Here is a 27,864-nt window from a genome sequence, read left to right as displayed (position 1 = left end):
CACAACTTTTCATTGGTTTCCTATTTCATCCAACATTAGAATGTCCTAAAAAACTTTAATATTTGTTGTTTCTTATTTAAGAAAGTAAAGCTTATATACACACCATATAAACAGGTTCTTGTAATGTTGATTAATTAAGGCTTACAGAAAACTAAAACCCCTAATTCTATTTGTTAGACTAAATTTTAAATGACTTTGGTAAACATCTGCTTTTTTAATGTACTTCATAAGTAAATTCATTCCAACATTTTTTCCACCAGAAAAATTATTACATTTTTTAAGGTCTCATAATTTCCAAAAGAGCTTTAAGCTGAAAACTTTGCTCACTAAACTGCTGAAGGGTCAGACAAATACTATTCATCTCACTAACATAGGTTTCAAGTTAATTTTCATAGAGCTAATCTTTCCATGTTTCTCTTTTTCTTTAGCATACACTGCACAATGTACCTTAATGAACAAAAAAAAATAAAAGAAAATGAGCAAACAAGTTTAATCACTTTTTTTTTTAGATCTTTAGAAGGCCTTTAAAATTTAAAAAGAACTTTTGAAGATTTCAAGTTTAAATGAATAGAAAATTCAGTTTAAAAGACTTTGAGTCCAAAATAATATGTGTAGAAGTCCCAGACAACAAGAAGCATTGTGGTATGAAAGCAGGCATTTCATTCTGATTTATTCCAGTAGAGTCATGAGATCATTAAAACTTTTACAGACCAAATGAGTTTCAAAGCTAAACCAATAAAAAAGCTGCCAGTCGTTAACATATACTTTTAAATCCAATCCCAGTTTTACAGTGAACCAACAGACTGAAGTTGGAGACAAACCTTCAATTCTTTATAAACAAACTTCAGACAAGCCAACAGGGACCTTCAGTTGGAAACAGAGTTAGTGACTTCAGCACAGACACATTAACCTGCACGTATGCATTCACAGGCAAAACCTCCATGTAGACAACCGCTGATTTGATCTGGTTACTATCTTAACAGGCATACCTTGCAAACGCGTGCCACTCTGGAGTAGAGAACCTTCCCAGCCGCCCCCTCGGCCTCCTGGGCACGCTCAGTGAAGAACACGTAAACTTTATCATCCTCTGGGTTATCAGTTTCAGACAGTGGCGCTACCCGCACAAACTGGGCATCTGGCGACACACATACACAAAGACACCCAAATTACAGCGAATCAACTGTGTGACAGTGCAGTGGTGTGCAGGAAGACACACACAGCAAAGGGACGATAAAGGTAGAGGTAAGTTTACAGAGAGCAGAGATGATTGGCAGTATCGGCAGCAGACATCAGTGTACCGGTCTGATAAAACACCAACCGGGTGAACAGGATGCTTTTAGAGATGCTGATTTAGTTCATTTAATATTTAAATGAGATTAAGAGATGAAGTTGTAGAAGATGTTCGTTGGATCTGATTCAATAAATCCTTAGTGAGTTCAACCAACCAAATGGTGAGCTTTCCTTATTTTTAATGCTGTTGATGTCTTTTCAGTTTCATATGTCGTTTACACTTTCACAAATTTTCTTTTGTCTGTTTCGATAGAGGCACATTCACCAACATGTAGCAGATAAACTGGGATATGTTCAAACATGACTGCTAGCCGCGCCGTTAGCGTCATGATCAGATTAAACTTCATTTGTGGCCTCAGTAGGTGTAAAATGAAAATGCACATGAAGTGAAGCAGGAATATTTCTGCAGTCGCTATTGCAGTTTTCATTTGTTTTCAACAGAGGAGCAATCAGGAGAAAAAAAAAAAAAAACTTTAGCAATCACTAAAAAAACAACAATTTTGGTTTTGTTTTAAATATTGAGAGGAAAATTACATACGTAACCGACATCCAGAAAAGAACTGGATCTCAAGAAAAAGTTTCACCACATGCATCGTTAAGATAAAGGTGTTAAAGGTGTAACAGTTAATCGTTTTGCAGCTCTGTTTATTTCACAAACAGGTGCAGAGATCACACATGTAATTCACCCCAACCATCATGGATACAGTGAATTATTTCAGGCAAGGTCTCTTCAACAGAAAGCTAGAAAAGAATCTGACTTTTATATATTTTATAAGACCGACTCACATACTAACTTGTTTCTGAAAGTTAAACCTCACAAGAAAACCGGTTAAACTCAGTAAAACTAACTCCATGTTGTAAAAGGTTTTCCTCCACTCCCTTTGGATTCTAAAATGTGTTTTGGACCTTTGGTCTTTGGCACTTACCCTGCAGCCAGGTGGAATCGTACTGCTCTGTACGGATGACATGTCGACTCCCGAGGCTCCGGAAGAAAGCAGAGTCTCTGCTCATGAAATCTGAGGTAATCCCAGCGTACAACTCTCCATCTACACAGCAAAGCCATTACTTAGGATCTAACAGCTTTTCAGCAATGTATGATGATAAAAAAAAGCATTTTTACAGAGCATATCATGGTCCTCCTGTTGCAAATGATGATTTTTTCCCATACATGGGTTTTTCTTTTGCCTCCTACTAAGAAAATGCATCCAACTATCTAAAAATCCTAAGAAAAATAAGAGGAGGAAATACTTTGGGGAATGTTTAAATGCATTAATTTTTTAAAAACCGTCCCTAGCTTGCCTCTGTAAAGATTACTCCATTCCCCCTCCTGTAAAACCTCTGAATCTCCATTTCAACCTCTGAATGTTTTTTTTTTTATATATGTTTGTCCCTTGAAATAATTAGAAATAATTATCACCATCATCCAAAACCCAGAGTATTGTTGTGATTTTTTAAAAATCACCATTTATAGAGATACCTTGTCTCTTTTCACACTTTATTTTTAACTCAAGCCCTGTAGTTTTAACCCTATATTCTAATGAGTTGTCCCTCTGTATTTTCCTCTCTATAACTCACCAGTCATTTTTCAAACAAAAATATTTCCAAAACAATACTTTACTTTATTTCTGCAAGCTTACTCCTGCAACAAGTGTGGGAGGGGCCGTGATGCTGCAGTATTGTCTAAATGCCTGAACAGAAACTCCTTTCACCCCAAAACCTCCTCATAAAAAGGAATTCAAATCACAGGAACAATATCATAAATGAAATGGAAGCAGCACAAACTTATAGCGTTATCATGACAATGGGTACTTTGAGAAAATGGACATTACCAACAACAGCAGAAGCTGTTTTCTGGAAGGGGTCGTAGGGGCATTTTCCCTTCCCACACTCTGTCCGACCATAGGAGAGCGTTTGGTACTCTGCCTGAAAAAGAAAAGCCACACGGACATGATTAAAGGAGATGAATAAACCAATAGTTTTGAAGAAGTCCTTTTTACAATTTCAACATAACCCTATTCATTCAAACATGAGCTGCAAGTACAGCGAAGCTAATTCAACACACATGGCTGCTATTCATGCACACAAACACACACAGAGAGCAGCAAACAGAGGCTAATCAGGGCAAAGACAGATATTGTAAAATGTGTGAAGTCCAGACTTAAACCAGTCACCAGCTTCTCTAAGAACCATGTCTGCTCTGATCTCACATGGCCTTTTATGGGATTAGCTGCTCTCTGACACACATGCACCATCAAACACACAAGCAAAAGAATGCGCACCAACATGTGCGTTTGAAACTCTGAAGTCATACATCACATAAAGGTTTAAAAAACTAAAACATTTCCTACAAGCTATTATAATGATATCATGTATTATTTTATATAATGTGTTCTTTGTGTATTTTTGAAAATTAAGCACAAGGATACGGGTTTGTCTTCTCGACATACTTTACTTTGTATTTGACATTTAAATGTCAACTAAATCTCAGGTTTCTGGTGGGCCACACAGAGTTGTCATATTTTTTGAGCGGATGACATAAGGAAAACCCTGATGTGTTATGTGAGCATAGGGGAAGACACCACAGATGACATTTCAGCAGTTCATGATCCTTCATATGGGGGCTCATCTCACAACTAAGATGGTGGCAAGTAAGATCAGAGCCCTACCTACAAATAAATATGCAGTTAAATTCCACTTTTTTAGGCCTTTTCAATTCATAAATATAAATTAATTAGTAAAATCACAGGCATTTAGAACCCGTGATTTTTTTATTTATTTTTTTGTCCTGTTTCAACTAAGAACAAATCTTTTTCCGACGAACAGAAAAACTAAAAGAAGCACACTATTTATCTTTAGTCTGAATTAGAAGCATTAGAAGCAGAAGGTCATTTTTCCTTTTTTGTCTCAATAAGGTCCGGACAATTTCTGAGCCATTTTTACTTAATAAGAAGCGATAAACTAGATGGATGCCTACTTAGAGGCATTGTGGTTCATGCAAGAGGTGTTCATACAAACCCGTTCTTTTCAAGACAGACAAATGTTTCTCCTACTTTTAAGCTGCTCTCTTTTATGAAAATGTTTTACCAGTGCTCCAGACATGATGTAGGAGTCTTGTGCAATTAGTCAGTTGTTATCCAAACCTAGTTTTTCACTAAATAACTGCATTTGTTTTGCTTAGAGGCAACTGTCCTTTTTAGGCTACATTAGTGTATATTAAGCAAGCTGAAGTACCCAGAGAAAACCCACACATGCACAGGGAGAACATGCAAACTCCATGCAGAAATGCCCCAGGTCAGGAATCGAACCCAGAACATTCTTGCTGCAAGGCAACACCGTCACTGCTCTACTGTGCAGCCACATTTACAGCTCTTATTATTATTTATTCACCACTGCTTGGTTGTTTACTGGTCCTTTAATTCTGCTGCTCAGCTTTCAGTCAGCAGAGCCTCAATCTGCAAACCTTTACATTTTGTCTTCTTTGTTTGAACCTGCGTGATCATTCATTGAGGCGTGGGAATTCATAGAAATTAATAATGAGGAGTAATTATGCAGATTTACATTTAGCGGAATGTGTGCTCACTTACCCAGGGGGCATGCATCACGTTTAGGAAAATTATTCACCTTGATTTACGGAAGTTAAGAATGTTTGTTGAATCTGACGTGTCGTGTTGGTAAAAGCCCACGGTAGACAATAAAGTAAGAAAAAATTTACCACAAGCATACAAATATGTAGGATAAGAACCAATGTTTGGCTGGAAACTGAAACTTCAGTTCAGTCTTTAGTCTTCTGCAGTCATCTTTACAGCTCCATTCATCTTATTACCCGGTCAGATCATCTTCCCTGTTCCTGCTGAGGAAAACATCTCCCCAACCTGAATGTCATGGCGTCTTGTTCGGGGTGATGCAAAGTGTCGGTTTTACACCACATACAAGGGTTTGCATGTGATCCAAATGGGCCAGTGCTGATCTGTTTACAGATTTTGTGACTTCTGAAGATGACCGGATATCAGGATAAAAAAGTTAAGGCAGACTTTTCAGATTTCTGTTTGTAAAAAGTCTGGAAGATTACATTTGATGTTTTGTGACCTTCACACTTCTGCACAACGTCATGCTGTTTTATCAAGTCAAATGTTTCATTGAATAAACGGAATGGGTTTTAATGATTAATTACTTTGCAAAGCACTGCGAAAATGTGTCAAGGGGCATCTCAGTAAAACCCAGTAATTCTAACTTTAATAAGTCTCAGACACTAATTGGGAACAAATATATATATATATATATATATATATATATATATATATATATATATATATATATATATATATATATATATATATATATATATATGGTTAACTATAACAGCCTAAGAACCAAACAGGTTTATTTACAGTAACTTTAAGGGCTCTATTTGCTCTTGACTTGAAAATATGTACATAACATATTGACCAAGTCATAGTGAACTATCACTTACATAAATATACCATAAACGTGTGCAAATGTCAATGTGAGGTATTAACTAAAATAATATGCACAGGTATACTCCTCCTTGTCATTTTAACTTTCTAAGCAGCATATTAAGTGATCAATGTCTAAGTCTGAGTTAAATGTACTTTTTTAAATGTATGTGTTTCTGCATTTCTTACCTGGTGGAAGATGCTGGTGGCAATGAAAGCACAGCGGGGATTAAAGGCCCCGGTTCCACAAACATACAGGTGAGTCTGATTAAAAGGCTGCAGAACTCGCAGGAAGTTTGCACACTCCAGCTGTTCACAGAAAAAAACGGAGAACAAATAATTAAAGCAATGTGAAAACCTGTTTTCAGTTTCAAGCAACACATGAAACATTTGAATAACAATCTGTCTTCCTAAATGTGATGATTTGTTCTTCCCTGAATCTTGATTCCCCTACCAGCATTCAGAGTTTTTGTTTGTTTACAGTTCCTAAATGAATTGGATTCAATCAGCTTCACTTCCGCAGTAGATCATAATCTATCATGCGACTGTTTTGGGTTATTGTTGCAGAACATTTCAGGCAGGTCTTGTTTGGCAGTATCGCATTGCAACATGCAGTGAAAAATAAAATAAAAAAGCTGAATAGGCCTGATCTGTCAGTTGGAGATTTTTATCTGTGCAGCATTCTGATTGACAACACGTCCATAGATGATCTAAATGATGGTGAACTCAACTCCATTCAAGGCAAAACACTACTTCCTATTTAGCATGCTGCTGTTTTTGTTTAATCATGTGTGTCGGTATCTGTGAGTGAGCCTTGAATCACCTCTGAATCTTTTCCAGCCATTAGGCATTCTTGGACACGGTCCGGACTGGCTGGCCAGTAAAGCTACAGAGAAAGAGAAAGAGCAAAGAGAGGACAAAAAGTGAGAGATAGACATTTAAAAATTAGTTGTTTCTTTTTTTTTTTGCTCTGCCTTTCGTTTCTCCTCACTCTACTTTTCTGATAAACAGCAATTGGAAGCAGCAGGTGCTCAGAAAGGCCGCCAGGAAGGGAGAGCCAACAGCACATGACTAATCTGGATGAAGTCTAAGCAGAGCAACAGCTTCAGGGAGGAGAAAAATAAAAACCAACTGGCAAGCATTGATGAGTCCTGATAATGGGCCAAACTGTCAGGGCAGGAGGGACGGTGACAGCATGACTAATCTACAATTTGACTGCACCTGCAGAACGAATTGGGTGTTTCTTATTGACCAGCAGGCAATGAGAAGTACCCAGTAAGCCCAATACATAGATCTGTACCTGATGCTTTTTTTTTAAAGATTTATTTCTTTAACACAAAAAAAAACAGGCTCTACCACCACCTTCACTTAGCATTCAAGCTCTTAAGCACTTGGACTTGTGAGAAATATTTTTGAAGGTATAAACAACTTCTAAAACTGTCAATGTCCCTTGAAATTTTTTACATTTTTCAATAATGTAACCAAAAAAAAAAAATAAATGTGAGTATTGATGTAATAAATCTAAGACAGAAGGAGGTGCACGCTTTTCAGATTTTTATTTGTCAGTACTTTAAGAAACCTTTCAGATTATTTCCTACAAAAAAAAAAAAACTAAAAGCCAGTGAGATGAGATGGATGGTGTCTGCGAATTACTATTTTAATGTCTTGCACCTGAAATAATTCAGGACTGAGCTCTGACACACGAATCCTCTTCAGTCATTCAATCGACTGTGTTTGCAGCATCGTTGTCCCAGTAAAAGGACAACACCTCATTTTAACGTCCTCTGGATTTATTTCTAGGATTTCCATGTAATTAGCTCCTATTATATTCCCATAAGTAATAGCTCTCAACCTGAACAGAATCTCTGCAACTCCTCCAGATCCATAATTTAGCTTCTGATTGCTCCTTTCTTAAAAGCTATTGTTGATTAGTCTGTTAATGTGGGCGTGTTAATAGATTAGTTGTTATGTTTTCAAGGTTTTATAACCAGACTCCACTTTACACTTCCTCACTTTACTGATGTTCTCCAACCAGCCTTGGGGGCCTTTGAGGGTATCAAAGTGAAAGGTGACTTCAGCAAACACCTCACAAAAATGCAAAGTCTGGTCAAATTTTAATGTTTTTCCCACTTTACAATGTTGATCCATAAAAGTTCCCTGTAGCTGAATGAAATATAAGACTTTTTGTCTCTGTTGAAGTGTGTTTGTGTGAGTGTGAGTGGGGAGGTAAAGGATGAGCTCACCTTGTGTTCAGGTAAGACTATCATCCATGAAAAATGTACTTATAACATTGACATTTTCTAACCTCACCACTAATACAATCAAAACAGCCTAATCAAATTAAATGTCACATTTTTCTGCATTAGAATTTAATCTGTGTAAATAATAAAAAGTGATATTTTTTCCCACCCTTTTGGTTCAAATGAAAACAGAGAGGAAATAATTGAGCTCGAGAAAAAACTGCAGGTCAGAGAGAAAGAGGTGAATGCTCTTCCTCCCAATGGCAGCTACATGACTAATAAAGCTATTTCCCTTTCTCAGTCATTCCCTTAGAGACCAGAGTCATGAGGCTGAGTGGTAAGTGATATGTATCACTGCATACCACAGAAATGGCTAAAGCTGCCCTTAAAAAAACAAGAAGCAAACAATTTCTCTTTGAAGAAACAATTAAAAATCACAGCTCTAAAACTCTCATATTTATTGGCATTAATTAATATAAAGAGGCACCTGACCTCATGGTTAGCCTAAACACAACGCGACAGAGAGTTAGTTCTCCATGTAGAATATGTCATATATATTTAAAGAAAGTCATTAGTGACAAATACTGGTGGTTTTAGGAAACAATTTCAGAAGGTCCCGTAATGGTTCCCCGATGCAGTCATCCCCACAGAGCCCGCTGCGGAGCCAAGATGATCAGATTAGATTAGTGACCGCACTCGGCCTAATCTCCAGTACCACACACTGACAGGAACATGGACCACCGCTGGAAGGGTACCACCAGGTGAAAGCTGTGGTTAATGGGAATTTATCCCACAGTGCAAAGCATGCTGGTTGTCATCTCAAACCCCATGCTGGAAGAGTGAAACCTAATAAATCAAAAAAAAGGTGTTGAAAATGTTTAAAGTTTAGAGGAGAAACCAGAGAAGGGACCACGATTAAAGGAGGAGTCTGAAAACAAAGAGCCACAAAAACACAATGAAACCCGTGGTGACCTTCTCTGTGTAATGGAGGCTGCCAGCTGTAGACTCTCACAAAAATAATGCCTTGAGGGTTTTTTTTCCGCTGTTTTATTTATTAATTTTTTTATTGTAGCCTCATCAAAGTATGAGCCTTGGGCTGAGACGAACTGGAGGCATCAGTTACGTGTCAATCTGTTTGTCAAAATGTTTTTTATCATTTGCTTACAGTGCAAACATACAGTATTTAAATAAAACACTAAACATTTTAATCAGCTTTGGAATCCAGCAGAGGAAACTAACAGAAAGTTGATATTTTCACCATAATAACTGTACTTGGCATAAAAAGGTTTAAACAGTCTATAATTACTATACGTGGAAATGTGATAAATGTGAAATCCACATAAAGCTGATTGTGGGTTAAATCTATCTCTCCTTTCAGTGGCAGTGTGCCTGGCACAGTGGGTGGCTGGCTGGAATAACCGGTGGCAGTCTGTCCGTTTCAGGAGCTGTTTGTCTGCTTGCCTACCTGTTTGGCTCTCTGACGGCTTGCGTGCACCGCTGACTGATGAGGATATTGATTTGATCCGACAGGTCATGGTTATGAAAAGGCAGCACTGCCGCTGTCCTTGCTGTGACCCTGAACTCAGTCAGCCATTAACGTGTCTGTCTGGCAATTCGGATGTGGTGTTGGACCTGAGGTGTGAAACAGGATACTCTATACCTAAAATCTTCAACTTCATCGTTCTTTCAAACAGCTCCCTCCCCCGCATACATTTATGACCTATGAATATGAGATTCTCTTAGCCGATTCTGAATGTGTTGCTGTGTGAGAGTATGATTGTTATCCACATCAATGCCTGATGAGTTTATTGCACCAGCGCCTGCAGCATGGGAACAAGATCAGCTGGTTTTTAAAAGAGAACGCTTCTTGCCTCAGGGATTCGGGCTCTGTAGGTAAAAAGATTTACAAAACAGAGATTTTCTGATGCACATGTACGTCTTTTCATATTCAAATAGATTTTTTATAACAAAATGAAAAAAAACATAATTTCTGGTGTGTCAGTGCGTTTTTAATACCTCACATTAATAAAGGTGTGAGGCAGGGACCAACTGGCGGATTGCCTAACAGTTAAAACACTGGCTGGTTCATCATCTCTTTAGGTAACTTTCATAGCCGGACATATTTAGACTTTGGCCGAGCAGTTGTCTCATTTTGGTTCATCTACCAGGTCCAGTTCTTTTAACTTATGGGCAATTTCTGATTCCATCTTTATCCTGGACTCAAGTAGAAAATCTGTACTATGGATTTTTTTGTCAAGGAATATTTAAAAACTCAGAGTAAGCTTATAAAAGGCAGCCTTTTATCATTTCAGGTTCTTCACACTGACCTGCTGCTACCTTCCGAGTTGATCTGAAAATAACATTGCTCTGTATAAAGCAGTGCGTGATAAGAAATACTCATCTGTCTGATCCCCCAACCTAATATCCAGTTTCTCATTTTCTCTCTTTACAAAATCTTAATTTCTTGGTTATTCTGCACGTAAAACGGGTCTCAGATGCAGATCAAGGCTTTCAGGTTATGCCCCCCAAACTTCCTCCACTGTGTATGACTTAGTTTTATAAAAAAAATATGATAAGAAAGAAAAATATGCTTTTACTTTTGTCAATTGTTTAACAATGTAAATTTTATATTTTTAATCTTTATTTTGTAAAGGATTTTAAAAAGGAAGAATGGAGATACATATGAAATGACAGTAATGAGAAAGTAGAGGAAATTAGGAATTTAAAGTTGAGTTAATTAGAGTCAATTATTTTGGTTTTGCTTTTTGATTTAGCATAGTTACAGAATTCAAATTGCCAGTTTTTATTTAGACAAGTCAAAAAAAAAGTCAAAGTTAAAGTTAATGATTTAATGAGCACGGTTGATGCAGTAACATGTCTGAAAGCTATACAAATATGATGCAGGGACGGTGCTTCAACCTAGCTGAGAAGAAATCACAAATAAATATATGAGTTAGTCCCCAAAGAACATAACTTGGTTATCAGTGAATTGCAGAGATGGGAAGTAACAAAGTACAAATACTTTGTTACTGTACTCAAGTAGATTTTTCTGATATTTTTACTTTACTTTACTACTTATTTTTATGGCGACTTTTTACTTCTACTCCTTACATTTTTACACAAATATCTGTACTTTCTACTCCTTACATTTTAAAAAATTGTCTCGTTACTTTAGTTTTGAATCATTTCAATGGAGTTACCGTTATTATTTTTCACGTCATCAATACCAAATTCAATCTAATTGGATGGGAATCTACGTTGCATTTGACGCACCACTACAAGATGAATCGACAGATTCGGCGGTATTCATTGGCGGCAAATCATTGCAGCTTGGTGGCGGTGGCGTTAGCATAGTAGCATGGACGACGAGATGATTGAAAATGAACACAACGGAGATCTAGTCCTATTGGCAGACATCCATTTAAAATGTAGGCAACGGCATGAAAAAAGTGGTTTCTACTTTTACTTTTATACTTTAAGTAAATTTACAAGCCTGTACTTTGTTACTTTTACTTGAGTAAAGAAGTTTAATCAGTACTTCCACTTTTACCAGAGTATTTTTTAACACAAGTATCTGTACTTTTACTCAAGTACGGAAAGTGAGTACTTTTGCCATCTCTGGTGAATTGGAGTAAACAAGCTAAGCTTTAAATTGTCCCCAGCAAAACCAGATTAAATATGCATATGGCTTTAAATGCTTTTTTTTATGAATCTTTGAAATTCTCCAGAAGCATTTTAAATGCCTACAACAGTTTTTAAAGTAGTATAAGTCAAGAAAGAAGATTTTTTTTTAAAGTCAGTTCTTAAATTGATTTTTCAATAGCTTTTATCCGTTGTTTAACTCATTACAACACAAAAATCATCCACTATATTAGAGAAGCATCAAATTTATTAATAAATATCTTTATATTTGTGCATGGGTGCTGAGACAAGCAGATGAGTTGGTTAAGGTTTCTTCCTTTGCATGGTGTGTTGACATGCATATGTACTCCATGTCCTACCTTCCGTGGGTTCTGTGTTATGTCATCCAGACTTGTGGAGAGAAGATTATCTTTCATGGCCACATACAGACGCCTCCTGTCTTCATCCGGCAGCAGGGACTGGAGGTCTCCTGCATCCAGTGGCAGTGTTAGCAGCCGGCCGTTCTGAATGAGCTCTGAGAGAAAGAAGAGGAAAACAAATGTAACATAAGACTTACATGGAAACCAGAACATCTTGGGAAATGTATTTAACACCCACAGCTCTGGAGATCAATGGATGCATTTTTTTTTTTACGGTTAATGGCACAAAACATTTTTTTCTCTAGGCTTTAAAAGTTATTATCTCTGTCCAAATAAGGGCACATTTTGCAGTTTAGCTTTTAGAAAGTTAACAATGGTGAAGATAATGCTAAGTTAAAACAAATAGGCTAATAACTTGCTGTCACCCAAGAAAAGAAAATGGAAATAAATATATCTAAAGTAGAGGTGCAATGAGAAATATTTTGTTTTTGCTTGGCCTTCCCTGAGCAGCTACTAACAATCAGACACTAAAAAATCTGAGGCATTTCTGTTCATACCACCAACTGTATCCCTCTTCTGTGTTGAAGCTCTTACTGAAGAAAGGGTCAAGGTCAGCTATTTTCATAATTAGTAAGGATGCAGAGTAAACTGTAAGACAGGAAACTATAGTACTTTCCACTTTCATCAAGATGGAATAAAAGATGAGTTTTATTAAGCTGTTTACAGCTTATTATAATCTCAGGAAAGAGGAGCTTTTATCTTTTTGTGTACAGACTGCTGTAGACTGTTAATGGGAGTTGTGCTGATTGCACTAATCCCGTGTATAAGACATTAAAAAGTCAGCCACATAAATCAAACTTTAGAATAACAATAAACCATATATTAAAAAAGTGTTTCCTTGATTTATTTTTTGATTACTTCTGCGTCTAATTTAAATTATAAATGAAGGAATGTGTTAAACAAGAACACTGGAGAATCAAAATCTTGACTACTAATCCAGTAATGAAAATTTTAAAAAAGAAATTAGTGTAAGCAAAAATAAGTATTAATGTGTCAAAGCTTTTAAATTTGCCAAACATCAAGAAAAATTCACAAAACTTCTGATCAGTGCGTTTCTATGCTTAATTATCTGAAAAGAACTGAATTAAAACATAGTAAAAGGAGTTGCGCAAAACAATAAGCAACTATGATGCATTTTATTGCTTTAAAAATGATCAGATAAAAAGACCGACTTTCCCACACATTCAGTTTCTATGAGATGCTCATCTCCCTGTTTTTTTTTTTTTTTTTCAGCTTCATTTTTTTTTATCAGGCTGGACTGAAATGTAACTTTTACAAACACACACCTGAGCACACCATCTAGACAGGGTGTGCGATAACAGATTCTGAAATCGAAAATGATGAATGCACCAATACAATGCAATGCAATGATGAATTTTTTTAATTCATTACTGTCTTGCACTATGTAAACTATGAGAACTATGATGAGGATGATTGTTTGATATCTGAGCAAGGACACAATTTGCACAGCCGCCTGTTTTGTGTTAGACCTCGCATTGTGATGAACTGATTTATCTAGACTGATTTACTTCAGCGAATTAAAGTTGGCATCAAGAGCAAAAAGGTATCAGTTATAGCAGTGGGGGACATTGGCAGCTCCACATAGCACCCATAGTTACAGCCGGCTTATGAAACATGTTTGTCTAAGGAAAAAATTTATGACTTAAATGCGTTGAGATGGTAATTTCCACTGAACTACACTCCCTTTTTTTCATTATGACTCATTAAACCTAAAGAGACAAGATAGGAAAGTTGATGTGCTAAAATAAAACTATTTCTGCTTTGTGTGCTGCTGCATATAGGCTCCAGCAGCTGATTCCACATGCATTGCTGCTCAGAGCTCATAACCTCTTAACTTCATGATTTATCACCTTCCAAAGCAGCAGTGAGCTCAGCTCATTTTTGTTTAAAAAATTAGGTTTAGTTTTGGGCTCTCCAGACGGTGGGCAGTCATGTGGTGCCTGTTCCTCTGCAGTGATGGATAACACCTCTGAAACACACAGTTTGTTTCATCAGACTGGTAAATCTGAGCTGACACTGTGCTCTGAAGTGCATCATGCATAATATAATTAAGTTAATCTCCTTTAATATATCACAACAGACTGAAGTTTTGGCAAGAGTAGTTTCTTTGAAATGTTAAACTCTGGAGCTGTTTGACTAAAATTATACACGAGGCGACTTCAAATTGGATATAGAAAATAATTCAAGGTTATAAGGAAATTACTTTTTATGTTTTTACAGTGAAGAACGTTAAAGGCAATATATTCATAAACATGTAACAGGTAGGAGCTCAGAAGGAAAAGAAACTGTTATATTACACCAAATTCCTCAGTGATCCTATAGTTGCTGTATCTGCTCTTCATTGTAGTGCATTATATTGCTCTGTGCTGCAGTGTATACCCTTTATGAAACATAAAAAAACTTTGAAGATAAGGAAAAAGAAAAGAGAAAGGAAAAAAAATCTTACAGACACCAAAAGAAGTGGGAAGCTTGTGGTGGAGGAGCAAAAAGTGATGACACACTGAGAATAACATGCAGGGATAGATATAGACATGCCAAGCTGCTAAGATTGGGGTGAGAGAGGGGTCAGAGGCAACTGGAGAATATTTCAGCATCTAAACAGATGATTAATTTCTTCAGGTGGCAGCAGGAAATTTACATTGCCCTGATACCTAACAACCATGATGATGAATGTGAAAGGCAGCTCAAATGTTTCCTGTAACGTCACACAAAAGTCATTATTTCAGTGACTTGGAGGCGCTTCTGCTTTTTCTTTTTGTTTGTCACAATTAAATGTTTTAGATTATCAAACTAATATTAACATGAGACATAGTAAGTGTAATAAAGAGGGCCAACTTTGTTTGAGCAGGGGTTTTTGGTTCCTTGAAACATGAAATAAACCTTTAAAAATGTATTTCTTTACATTTAATTAGGCTATATGTCCCTGATATCACAATTTCTTTCTTTATTTCTTTATTGTGGACTTAACAACAATAACTTATATTCAGAAAGAATACATAACGCTAAAATAAAATGTCCTGCAATGGACTGGTGACCTCGCCCATTGACTGGTGGAGCACCAGCACCCCTCGCGACCCCATTCGGGACAAGCGTGTAAGAAAATGGATGGATGGATGGATGGATGGATGGATGGATGGATGGATGGATGGATGGATGGATGGATGGATGGATGGATGGATGGATGGATGGATAAAATGAAATGTTAAAAATTATGAATTTTTCCAAAAAGACAACATTTGTTGCCTTTCTTGAAGATCCTATTCTTATTCTGCTAACAGTTGGGCTCAATTTGTTGTCTTCACTGAATTAAAAGTATTTTTCTCCACAAATAAAAGCCACAAAACAGCTCATTATGTTCTGTAAAGAGCATGCAGAAATGAAATAATTTAAATGTCCTAATCTGAAATAAACCTTACATTTCTAGCTACTGTATTAATGATTTTTCTCCTGCTTTTAGTTAAAGCTGCTGTTATTAAAAAAAAAAAACTGTGGTCATTTTTGCACAACCTGGGCTACAGATATGCATTTTAAACGGACAAAAGAGCATTTAAAATACTAACACTAGGTCTTTCTATGTTTTTTCGTAAATTTTTTTTTAACAACAAATAAATAAAATCAAGATGATTAACTTCATTTCCAAGAAGCTTGGTTTGATTTGTTTTCATTACTTCAAGATTTATCAAAATGACAAGTTTTCACAACCCGGTCCAATTAAAAGGTTTCATGCTGAGGGCACATGACTTTTCCTTACAGTTCCAGGGTGGCATAAACTTCATTTCAGTCATGAAAATACAAGTTCATTAAGTTCAGGTTTATGACATCACATCTGAACAAGCAGATTTAAACCTCATGTTCTGGTTCTTTGCTGTCATTTCCAATTAGTACAAAAAAAGGACAGAGAAAGAAATTTAGAACTAATTTATAAATTCATATTGTTACAGTTGATGAGCAAAATAACACCATTTAAAATCTTGTTGAAATGTTCCTGTGTGGCTGAGTAAAATATGAATCATGCAATAAATTATAGGTATACTTTGTAACTTCTCAAAAAGCCTTGAGTGCTTTTTGGCCTTAATCTAAAATTATCAACAACATATTTTTCAGATGTTGAAATGAAACAATACAGCTTATATCTCAGAGATAAAAAAAAAAAGTTGCAAAAACGTTTTTATTTTTATAAAATGATTAAAAAATGATGTACCTTAGCATTCAATATTGGGTATTATGCTTTTGAGCTCATGTATCAACAACCATACAACCGTGAGATTGCATGGTTGTATATTACTGTACATGCAAAAGAGAACTGGCTGCTGGTTAAAATCTCTAACTGGTCATGTAACCCATGCTTTTCATCTCCACCTTAATCTTTGAAATTATTTATATGTCATAGATAAAGATAAACGGAGTGAACAACCACCAGATTATAAATATTTAGTTGTAAGGATATTAAAAATCTGCATGTAGAATGAGGTTAGGCTTTTTTGACATTTAGCTCTGTTTTCATTGTTTATTATATTTCTCTTTCAGAATTAGAATTGATTGTCATTGCATGTTTAAAAGACAACGGCGAAACAAAATGAAAGGTAAAATCTGTAAACTAATGCTACCCGCATGTCAAAGCCACACATTAACATGCACACCTCCACCTTCATACATGTACTATTGCACATGCCTGTAGAGTCAGCCAGATGTGAACAGGGAGAAGGTTGTGTATAGGCTGTCTGTTATCCTGCAGGGAGTGTTGGGCGCTAGAAGCAGTGAACCCTGCTTACATAATCATACATTTCTTCGTTTTTTATTAAAGTCATTGAAGGAGCAACTTTGTCCATTCACTGTAAAAAATGTAAATCTCAATAAGTCATTTTTTCTTAAATTAAGTGCATTTTTACTTGAATTAAGGAGGTAAGTGAGGCACTTTGCCAATGGAGCAAGACAATTTACATTTAAAATAAGATTTAAAAAAAACTATTGCATTGTCTTATTTCAAGTGCATAATATCTAGTTATCTTATTTTAAGAGTTAAAATACTAATTCCATTGGCAAATCATCTTAATTACCTACTCGAATTAAGGGTAGATACACTTACTTTTAGACTTTTTTTACTAATTTTTAGATCATTTTTGCAGCGTTGAAAAGATGTACTCTGATTTCCAGTTCCCCAGATACTGTAGTACCACTATACCTCTTACTGGTTTATCTGTAGTGCCAATGGAATGGCTAGTGTCATTAGCTCTGTGTATGTACTGTTTGACCAATGCTTCCATGTTTTACATCTGACACTCAGACTTTTCAAACCTCCTGGACGGTTCCAGTAGTTGGTCGCTTACACCGACTCAGATTCAGTCGGAGGTTTCTTTCTGTTAAAAGGAGGTTGTTTCTTTCCACTCTCGCCACAACCTTGTGTTGGAGAATGGATTACTATAAAACCAATGACTTGACTTAATCAGATGTGCTTCTTTAAATGTTTTATTACTAGATAATATAACTAGGATGAAACCCTATATATAAGAAAGTTTAAGTCCATCTTACAAAACTGGATTATACTGTGTTAAACTTGAAATTCATTTAATAAAATTTATGAAATACTTTACAAACAGGAAATACTTTTCAAGATGTTTTTTATCCTGGAAAATAAAATTATATTTTAGATTATTTGACGATTTGCTACATTTTGTGCTTTCTGGACCAAAAGCAAAATCAGCATCAGCTGGCAGCTTGGCTGATACTTTAATTTAAATACATTACACAAAATTACATACTTTGAAACTCTTATCTAGATATAAAATAGACATATTCCCTTTGTTCTTCCACCAAATGTTTGAAGAGATTAAAAAGGTCCAATTTCATTCAAAGCATGAAACAGGAAGTCTGCTATAGTTTCAATGCATGGTAGACTAGTATGAATATGAGAAAATAAAGTTATAGGTGGGGGGGGGGGGGGGGGGCAAAGGGTTAACGGGGAGGAGAGGAGGAGAAGGTCAATGCGGAGATGAACAGCTGGAGGGAAGGATGAGAAAAATGGAACGGCAAAGTGACAATGAGATGAAACCGGGCTGATGGGTGAAGACAGCTACGTGATGAAAATGGGAAAAATGTCAAAACAAGAAATGATGATGGACAGATGAGAGAGGGTGGGAGAGGGGAGGAGGTGAACAGAGTGAAAGTAATCCTGATGGACGAAATTAATAAATAATGATAGATAATGATGAGGGGAAGGGTAAGAGGAGGGATGAGGAAATAAAAAGAGGGGGGTAGGTCGATAAGGGTGGAGGAAGAAATCATGTTTTGGAGACAGCGAGGGCCAAATGATGGACCTGAGGGCGGATCAAGAAGGAAGTGGAGTCAAACGAGGAAACAGGTTTGAGAAGATTGAAAACCACAGGAGAGTAAGCAGGTAAAACAGCAGGTGAGAGGATGGAGGAAGAGGAGATTAATTAAAGGTAATTCTAAAAATAGGCCAAAGAAGACCTGAAATACTGTCAAAACTCTTTGATGACAAGTAATAATGATGAGTCAACATGAGAGAGAAGGAAAGGAAATGAAAAATTAAAACAAGGTTAATAAAAGGGAATGGGAAAAAATTACAGAAATAAAAAAAACTAACATTGACAGCTGGGCAGATTACACAAGAGATGGATGAGTAGAAAGAAAATAAGTTTAAAAAGGAGGGAAGGAAAAACATGACTCAGTGGAAACACAAAGTAATCAGTCACAAAGAAACAGCATGAAAGAAATGGTCTTTCAGCCTAAAAGAAAGAACAGAAACATATGCTTTGTGGAGCATGGACTCTCACAGGGTACTTTGTTGTTATTCTGCAATGCATCAAGGAGGTAAATTGTTTTGTTTCCTACTGATCTCTGTTTCATTAATCTCAGGGGGAGCATCACAAAAACAATTTCTTCAACGGAGTCTAGACTCTTTTTTTAGTTTAGATTTAGATTACCTCAGAAACAAACAAAATCGAGCTTTCTTTCAAACAATTTGTGAAGAAAAATGAAAACCTACAGTACATGGTTTCCAAATGGAGGTTTTAACCAAATTATTCAGAGCAGAACTGCCTAAAAAAAAAAGAAAAATTTGAAAGTTACGCACAGTCAAGGAAAGACATTTTCAGAAATCTATAATGGTTTTAGCATATTTAAAACTGTTTATTTATGTGGTTAACTCTTAATCCTGTCCTTCATTTGCAGGAATTTACCCAAATATCTACAGCGCTGATCATTTTTTAATGATGGCATTTTTAAATTTCATATTGGTAAATATACATTTTTAATTTAACTCTCTTTTGACAGCAAAGATGTGCCCACTACCTTCCATATATAGTGTAAAGGGATTAAAATCAGATTTAATTAAGAATCTGATTAAAGTTCAAATTTAAATTAAAGTTAATACAAACCAGTAACTAAATGCACTAAGGCTTTGGTTAAAAAAAAACTTTAAGCCGAGCTTTAACACAGGAGGGAAAAAAAGGGATCTATGTGATTTTTTTACATGCGATGTTAGGTGGTATGTCTGTGGCAGTAGTGGTGAAAATAAGCACTGGTTACAACCATGTTAAATCTTGAAGCAGATGGGTCAAAGCAGCAGAAGACCACACTAGGCGCTAATCCTGTCAGCTATGAACTGGAAACTAAGGCTCCGATTCACACTGGCTCTTTAAGAAAATAATGCAATAACAGATTGGCAAAATGTAGACTGGTCCAACATGCAGATGGTCAGAATCTGGAGTAAACATCATGAAAGCATTTCTCCATTCTGCTTTGAATGAGCATTTCAGACTGGTGAACGAATTTTAAGGGGATACTTTTTTACACGTTTAAAGCCACGCCTGCTTTAGTACTTTTTGCAAACCATGTCTCACAGTTTCTCGATTCTCTCATTATGGATACTTCCACCAGAATAATGCATCATATCAGAAACCTCAAATGATCTCAAACTGGTTTCTTAGGTATGACAACGAGCTCTCTGCACTCCAAACACACAACAATCTAATAGACTGGCTTTTCCATATAATTGATGGACCTTTGGAATGTCAGTAAATGTACAACAACTGTTTATTGTTATCATGTCAATATGGACCAAAATCTCTGAGGAGGTTCTGCACAGATGAGTGCAGAATCTAATGGGTGAGCATATATGACTGAAACCTCATTAGCTCTTCAGGTTGAGGGACTGGAGATGAACAAGTATCTCTCTGACGTTAGCCACTGTCTCTATGATGTTGCGCTATGAGAGGAGTCCCTTGTGCAGAGCCAACTCAAGCGTGTAAGCAGAGCAGCCCAGGCTTATAATTCATTTTTACCCATCACTTTTCTGTGTTCTGTGATTCATCATGCTACAATGACATGAACGTGCTGTTTTTTTCATCTCCCATCGAGTTAAGCATCTTGTCATTTGCTTTCTTGTATTTATTGAGGTATGAAACTGACAAAACTGAGGCGCCTGTCGCACAGCTTTGAGGCTAAACACTGACATTGGGCGAAATCTCTGAATGCCAAAATATCTGTGCTGAAAACTATCACACCAGATCAATCAGCTCACAGTCAACATCTACTGTTTTTACTTGAAAACTATCTTGACTTTTTTACAGATTTCTATGGAGCGTATCGTTTGCTGTCATTTCTTTTAGCGTTGGAAAGGTAAGGTCTTTATATTTTGCCTTCTGTTTAAATGTTGAACCCTTTAACAAAAGCGATGGTGCTGAACGCAACTCTTTCACAAGCATCTGAAGAAAATCCCAAAGAGTTTTCAACTAGCAGGGGAATTGCTTTCAATATGTTTTCAAACCACAAACATGTTAGCAACACTTACTGGCACGTTCAGTAAAATTGTTTTGCAGCTGAAATTAATCCTTACAAAAAAGAGCAACAAGGGATTACTGGAAAGGAGACAGATACTAGAATAATAAAACATGCTGTGAATCAGTTCCTGATTATAGAATATGCAAATTAACTTCATTTAGTGCTATTTTCAAATTCAATAATAATATATAATACCAGAATTAAATGAAATCATAGAATTTGACCATAAAATGTTCCCGTTGCCCAGCCGAAGGTGCAGATTTTGATCCAAAAGGGAAAATCATAATAAGGGAATCCAATTGTTGCAACAATTCAGTTTCCAATTATTCATCTGATTTTTACTCATTTTAAAAGGGGAAAAAATATTAATAAATATCATATTATGCATTAAATGACCATAAAATGTGAGAGATTTCAGTGAATTTAATGAACATCCATCTCCTCCTGCTTAATCCGTCAGTCATTTGGGCTGGTGCCTATCTCCAGCAGTCTATGGGTGACCCTGAACATGTCACCAATGTATCTCAGGGCAATACAGAGACACACAGCACACTCACACCTGAGGACAATTTAGAAACACCAGTTATGTTTTTGGACGGTGGGAGGAATCCGGAGTACCCGGAGAGAACCCACACAAGCACAGGGAGAACATGCAAAGTCAATGCAGAAAGACCCCGGAACTGGAATGGAACCCCCAACCTTCTTGCTGCAAGGCAGCAGTCCTACAATCTACTCAACCGTGCAGCCTTCTTTAACGAACAGGGAAAAAACAAAGTAATTTCCAAAATAATATGACTTAATGATCAGTTCTGATTAAAAACTGGCTCACCGTTCTTCTGTGGTTTTTGACTTGGTGTGTCAACAATATTCAACCAATCCAGCAATAAAAGTTTCATGTTTCCTGCAGAAAAGTAAATTTTTTTACCTACACTAAAGCTGCCTTAAGATATTCTCCATAATTACAAAACAGACCTTATCATACATTATATTTTTAAAAAAGTGTTTGTTTTTATTTCTCTTCAAAATAAGTGTCAAAACATCATTATAAATAGAACAGAGCACCTTACTGCCGGGAACAGTCTTCATTAGTAGTCTTTGAGAAGAGTTTGTCTTGAAGAAATGTCGTGATCCTTCAGCTATGTTTTAGTAAACATTTGTTTACAGCATTCACATCGCACTCTCTGCGTTTGCTGTGTTTATTACTAGTTAATTTATCAGCAAAAGAAAAAAATATCAGATTTTTTTATAAACAAATCCACTTAACGTGTTCGTCATCAACTTTGTTTGAGCAATAAACATCTTAAATTTCAAACGTGTATTTAAATTGGCAGCCTACTTCTGAAGGAAGGAAGTTTCTAAGAGGCTCTCTTACAGGAAATCAAATCCTGGTGGAATTCATGCCTTCCTGCGCCTACTCAGGCATCGAGCTCTTCACCAAAATTACTGTGTGCACCTCAGGAGCAGCATGACCTTGTTTAATGCAATATGAGGGGGAAAAAATCTCTACTTAATTGAATGTGAAACCACTGCTGTGGTGAAAATGCCAACAAGATTCAGCATCTGGTACCCTCACATGTTCCCGTTGGGTCAGACTGGCTCAAACATGTTTAAGTTGGCATTGGAAAAAAAAATCATCAAGAAGGATGTCACGGTCTCCAAGAAGGAACCGCTTTGTCAAGAATTATCCAAAAATATGCGCACAGAACTCTGCATGCTAATAGAAATTAAACATAACCTTTGAGTCAGGATCACATGTCTAACATTGATGCAACTCTTCATGGGATTAAAACTCTGGCTTGGTTTTTTTCTTCATTCTGCAGACACCCCTGCAGGAGCACACCCAGACAAACTCAAAATATTTCAGCATGCGGAAGAGTGAACAACTCTAATTAAATGTGTTAAAAAAAAAAAATAAACCAAACATTGTTTTATTACCACTAACACAGACCATTCCTCTGTCATGAAACACCAGCTGCACCTACTCCACCCTAACTCTTGGGACAGTTGCCTTGGATACAGCAACCATGCCAACGTAATTAAGGAGGGGGCATGAGGGGATGTGTCGTGGCCCTCCACCCGCTGCCACCCTGTCTCACACACATAGATGATTGATTTGGCCAACACCTCTCCACAACACTCCTCCTAACAGGGTCGATTGGAATAATGGAGTGTTTCTAAGACATCAAAGCCATTTGTTAGTGGGGGGGCGTGGGGGGGCTCCGGCCCTGAGGGACCCACGCTTAGACATAAATCCTGGTACAAAAAAAATATACCCACATAATCAACTACCTCCGAGCTTCTCACTTAAACGCAATGCCTTTGCAAAACACTTTTCCCACATCTGCAGGCTAATTACTACAAACTGGAATTTGTTTAAAATTGGGAAGAATAAAAACCTGGTTCACATAACATTTTACGGGGGAAAAAAATTAAATAGTTTAGCATGCATCCTCCTTTACTTTGATACTTTAAAACTAAACACTGATAACAGCTTTCTTTAGAGAAAGAGTAATTTAATGATAGTATATTGCAATTTTGTTCAGTGAGGGCCTCTCATGTTTGATAGAAAACATTATTTAGCACCATTAAGTTGGAATAAAAACTTAGACTTTCACCAATTACCGTACGTACAACTATTTGAGAAGATATAATTTCTCTGCAAGCCTTAAAACTTAGGGGACAAAACAAATAAGAACTTTAAAAAATCCGTCAGAGCACGGTTCTGTCCATCTCCTCAGTATAGAGAGAGAATGGGATGACATCAAACATATTAAGAAATGAGGGTCCACCCAATCAGAGAGGATCCTCAAGAGGCTTTAATCAAGGTTTCAGCCAAGAGGCCCGTTCTACTTCTGGAGGGGCTGCAGATCCACACCTTAGGCAGGGCAGGCTAATGAAATTATAACTATTGATTCTGCACTTCACAAATCATAGAACTGTTTCTAAAAGGAGGCTGTCATTAAAAGATAGCAACAGGGAGTCCAGGCTTAAAGTATAACATGTGTCATGTATAGGACACGATAAGCACAAGTAAGATGGTTTCCTGAATGAAAAGCATCTTGGGTTATCAAATACCAACACGGCCTTATTAACCTGAACCCCTTACAGGGAATAAAGAGGTGGCTGCATTATGCTAAGGGATGTTTTCCTTAGCAGCGATAGACAAGATTTGACAATGGAATGTTTAAGTCTATAACATATGCATGATGTTAAATAGCAATTTCAAAGTCTGGCCTAATGCAAGGGGAGAATCTGTGTCAATAATTTAAAAAATTATATTTACATCCAATTAGACTAAGTTTTAGCTGTTTTGCAAACAATGGCAAGAGACAGCTGCTAATATTGAATGCAAATTTCCAGAACACTTTTTATTAATTTTTATTCTCAAAAAATGTTGGAAAATCTACGTATACTTTTTCGTTTACTTCACAATCATTGTTCTACTTTGTGTTGGTCACATACCTCTAAGGGGTATGAATACTTTTACAGAACCACAGCTGCCAAGACTGCAATCATCTGGCCTAGATAAACAAATACAGACATTAAGGATAAACCTGTTCTCATTACAGCCTGCAATAACTTTTTAGATGGAAGTTTTAAAAGTGTTCTCAAGGACTTGAGAGCGAAAGTTTCAGAGACAATTGGATGATCTGATCCGCCCACAGGCAATTCATTCCCTAACACCGCAGCCTTTTCAAAAACTCTGGATTGAAATTGATTTTTTTTTTGCATCAAAACAACTTGAAGCTCCCAAAATGCCTTCAAAACACACTGAGAGCTGGAGAAACAATTTGAAACCAAAATGGCAAATTGCTTTAGAGCATACAGAGTAGGACATAAAAAAAGCATATGAGAAAGCCATCAAACGGCGCTTTTATACTAGGGAAAAAGTACTTTTAAGAGTGAAGAGTTTCTGTAATTGCCACCAGTAGAAAGTTGTTTCTCATATGGTTTCTCAAAATACATTATTTGAAACTCCCCTGCAGACGGAAATCCTATTGAGTGGTGCTGGAATGACTTTAGTCTAGCGAGAATTCAGACGGCCATCTGTAAAACATCGCCAGCTTCAAGTTTAATTATTCCTTAGAATTCCTTATGATGAGTTTAATATTGAAATACAGAATATTAAATACTGTTGTTTTAAGGGAATATTTCTTTTAAAACAACACCAATGGATTACCTCTTGGGCATCATTGTGGACATTTTTGTCAATTTTTTCTTCATTTAAAAGTTCTGGTACATTTCACAGTATATTAAAAGGTAAGATTTTATCATTCAGGTTTAGATAGGCTGTAAAAGATCAATGGAATATTGTGGAAAACAATAAAGACCTTCTTACGCCATTTAATGTATAGAGGAAGATCTTTTATTTCCAGGTGGATCATCTAAATAAGTGGTCCTCCTAATTGTCAATCATTCTGGTTATACATTTACCTAAAGCCTTCCTACGTGCTCGCCCTGCTAGCGATCTTTTTCTGTGCATGCGCACTTTCAGCCGCATGTGTGTGGCTACAGTTTGAAGATCACCTTTCTCACCACATATCTTTGAAAATGGTCAAGGGCCGTAAGAGAAAAGGTGTCTACAAAGTGTATGAGAACAAGAGAAAGACCTTAGAAGAGGCAGATATATCCCAGAATGCTTTGTGCGGAGAGCTCTCCTCACCTAGCATTATGGGATTTGCTGTCACAGTGGCCCTTTGTCACCATAGGCTGTCCCTACTGTCCCCACTGTGCAGTGAAGGAGGATTTATGTGACCAACTGAGCAAAAAGCAGTGATCATCTCTAAGAATGGCCAGTTAACCGAGTTTGCTATAAAGTCCACTATATAGTCCCAGCTGCATTTGGGCACAGTAAGCGTGTAAGAGTTATGAGAACAGCACATTTTAAACTGGGCATGTACAAGAAGAAACGGGCTAGTGCATGCTCTTGCAGGCACATCTATTTTTTAAAGTGGAGAGGAACGGGTCTTTTAAAAAAATCCTCCAAATTACCTTTAACGAGTAACATTTCAAATTCACAAACAAAGTTCTATAGAACTTTGCTGATTCGTATTTTTGTTCCCCATAAATACATCTATTTGGGCCCTCCTCAACACAACAAAGTGTTTAATAATAACATCCTCAGGCATTATGAAGGCCTCACAGCATTATTTGGAAAAATATAAGTAATTTTGTGTTCCTTTAGGATTTTTCCTCTTATTTTTTGGAAGTAAAGATGAACCAAATACTGCCTTTGATGCATAATCAATTTAAAATTAGTTGAAGACAAAAATATCCCACTCTATTAAAACCATAATTGATTTTCTCACTGCTATTGGAAAAAAAAAAAAAAAAAAAATATATATATATATATATATATATATATATATATATATATATATATATATATATATATATATATATATATATATATATATATATATATATATATATATATATATATATATATATATATATATATAGATCTAAAAAAATGTAATTTAGGAGAAAAATCTAAATGTGTAACTTGTTATGGTTCACCCCATAAAATCCACCATTTCCTCCTCAGACGCCTGCACAATTCATTTCATCAGTTGATTATTGAGCTTAGCATTGATTCTAACCCTGGGGCAAGGCACCTAACCTCCAGCTACGTTCCAATCTATGAATTGGTGCATAAATCTGAACACTATTAGCTGATTAGGCACCATTGAACCTAACATTTTTGAGAGAACTTCTGTATGCACATTTAAAATTCCAGGCAGAAAGATTTTAGCCTCAAATTTGAACCTAAAACTCTTTTGCTGCAAGGCAACAGAGCTAGAGAATACATCACTGTGTAGACTTGTGAGCGAATGAACACTCACAAGTGCACAAGTCACTCACACACACAAACCAGCGAGAGCAGCAGCCCTTATCAACATCAAGTTGACAGCAGGGTAGAGAAAGTTCTTGACCTCTGATCGAAGCCAATTGGCCTCTGACTCCTGTCGCCAGGAATCAAAGATGGAAAAGGTTACGGTGTAAAGGAACAGACATGCTGCACCGTAATCCTACAAGTCTGTGCACACACTCTAAAACCTGTGCATGAATGGTCCCTTTCTTTTAGTGCGCCTCTGTAGGTGTGTTGTTTACACCATGTCCACCACACACCATGTGTATGTTCGTATGAATGTGTGTGTTAGTGAGTGGGCACGTATTTTTATCCGCGGTGAACATTAGATTAAAGGCTGCTGGTCATGGGAGCACTGATGGACTTGGATGTGATTAGAGCAAATGTGCTGCGTGTGATGCAGCTAAGGACATTCCTCCACTGCAAAACATTCCCTCCCTCGCACACATACAAAACCACATGCATCTGTGAGCTGCCAAACTGACCATGCCACATAAGAAAAAGACTGAGTTGAAGAGTCGAGGTCCAACGGAGCCTCCACTGCTTAAAATTAGCAAGCAGGTGTCCACTGAAACGATTTAAGATGCCTGAAGCATACAGTGGCTCCCTCTAAGCTACAACTTCAATTCTCATCTTCTCCCTGGGTCAGTGTCCTACTTGTACTTTTAAGAAGAGCTGGCAGGGATTTTGAAGCCTTTTCCTCTGCCTCACCTTTTTGTAAAATTACTTTTTTTCACCGTCACATTGGATGAATTTAACCATAGTTTGATCCAAATTTCAAATAATCTGGTGCTGGAAAAATGTTAAGGGGGTTTTACAAATACAGCCAATGAATTTATAAAAAGTAGATCACAGTATGGCTAAGCAAAATCCACAGATTCATTCTAAAAATGTCATTTATATGGTACAACATAACAAGAACAGGATTGTGTTCTTCAATAGAGACAGAGAAACTGGTCAATGTGGATGCCAGGATAGATGGAAATAAGCACAGTGTATTTACTTCTTCAAGTTTTCTCTCCCTGATTCTTTAATGAGAAGAGAACGCTCAGAACAAACACTTTAAAGATATAGTGGAGGATATAAGCAATTTACACATAAAAAAATAAAGCACATGCACAACC

General features: G+C 36.7%; 1 protein-coding gene across 1 annotated transcript in view; it reads right to left on the bottom strand.

Annotated features, from left to right (window-relative positions):
• sema3h (sema domain, immunoglobulin domain (Ig), short basic domain, secreted, (semaphorin) 3H) overlaps nucleotides 1-27,864 on the bottom strand; it is a 70,204-nt gene that overhangs the window by 25,401 nt on the left and 16,939 nt on the right. The window contains exons 2-7 of the mRNA XM_038293848.1: nucleotides 11,986-12,140; nucleotides 6,568-6,630; nucleotides 5,934-6,053; nucleotides 3,120-3,213; nucleotides 2,217-2,336; nucleotides 990-1,135 (exon numbers count right to left, since the gene is read on the bottom strand). Coding sequence (XP_038149776.1) covers nucleotides 990-1,135; nucleotides 2,217-2,336; nucleotides 3,120-3,213; nucleotides 5,934-6,053; nucleotides 6,568-6,630; nucleotides 11,986-12,140 — 698 coding nt within the window. The remainder of the gene's footprint in view (nucleotides 1-989; nucleotides 1,136-2,216; nucleotides 2,337-3,119; nucleotides 3,214-5,933; nucleotides 6,054-6,567; nucleotides 6,631-11,985; nucleotides 12,141-27,864) is intronic.

This window comes from Cyprinodon tularosa, unplaced genomic scaffold, assembly GCF_016077235.1.
Source record: "Cyprinodon tularosa strain WSP-4 unplaced genomic scaffold, ASM1607723v1 ctg330, whole genome shotgun sequence".
Lineage (NCBI taxonomy): Eukaryota > Metazoa > Chordata > Actinopteri > Cyprinodontiformes > Cyprinodontidae > Cyprinodon > Cyprinodon tularosa.
This window is presented reverse-complemented; position numbering and strand designations above follow the sequence as displayed.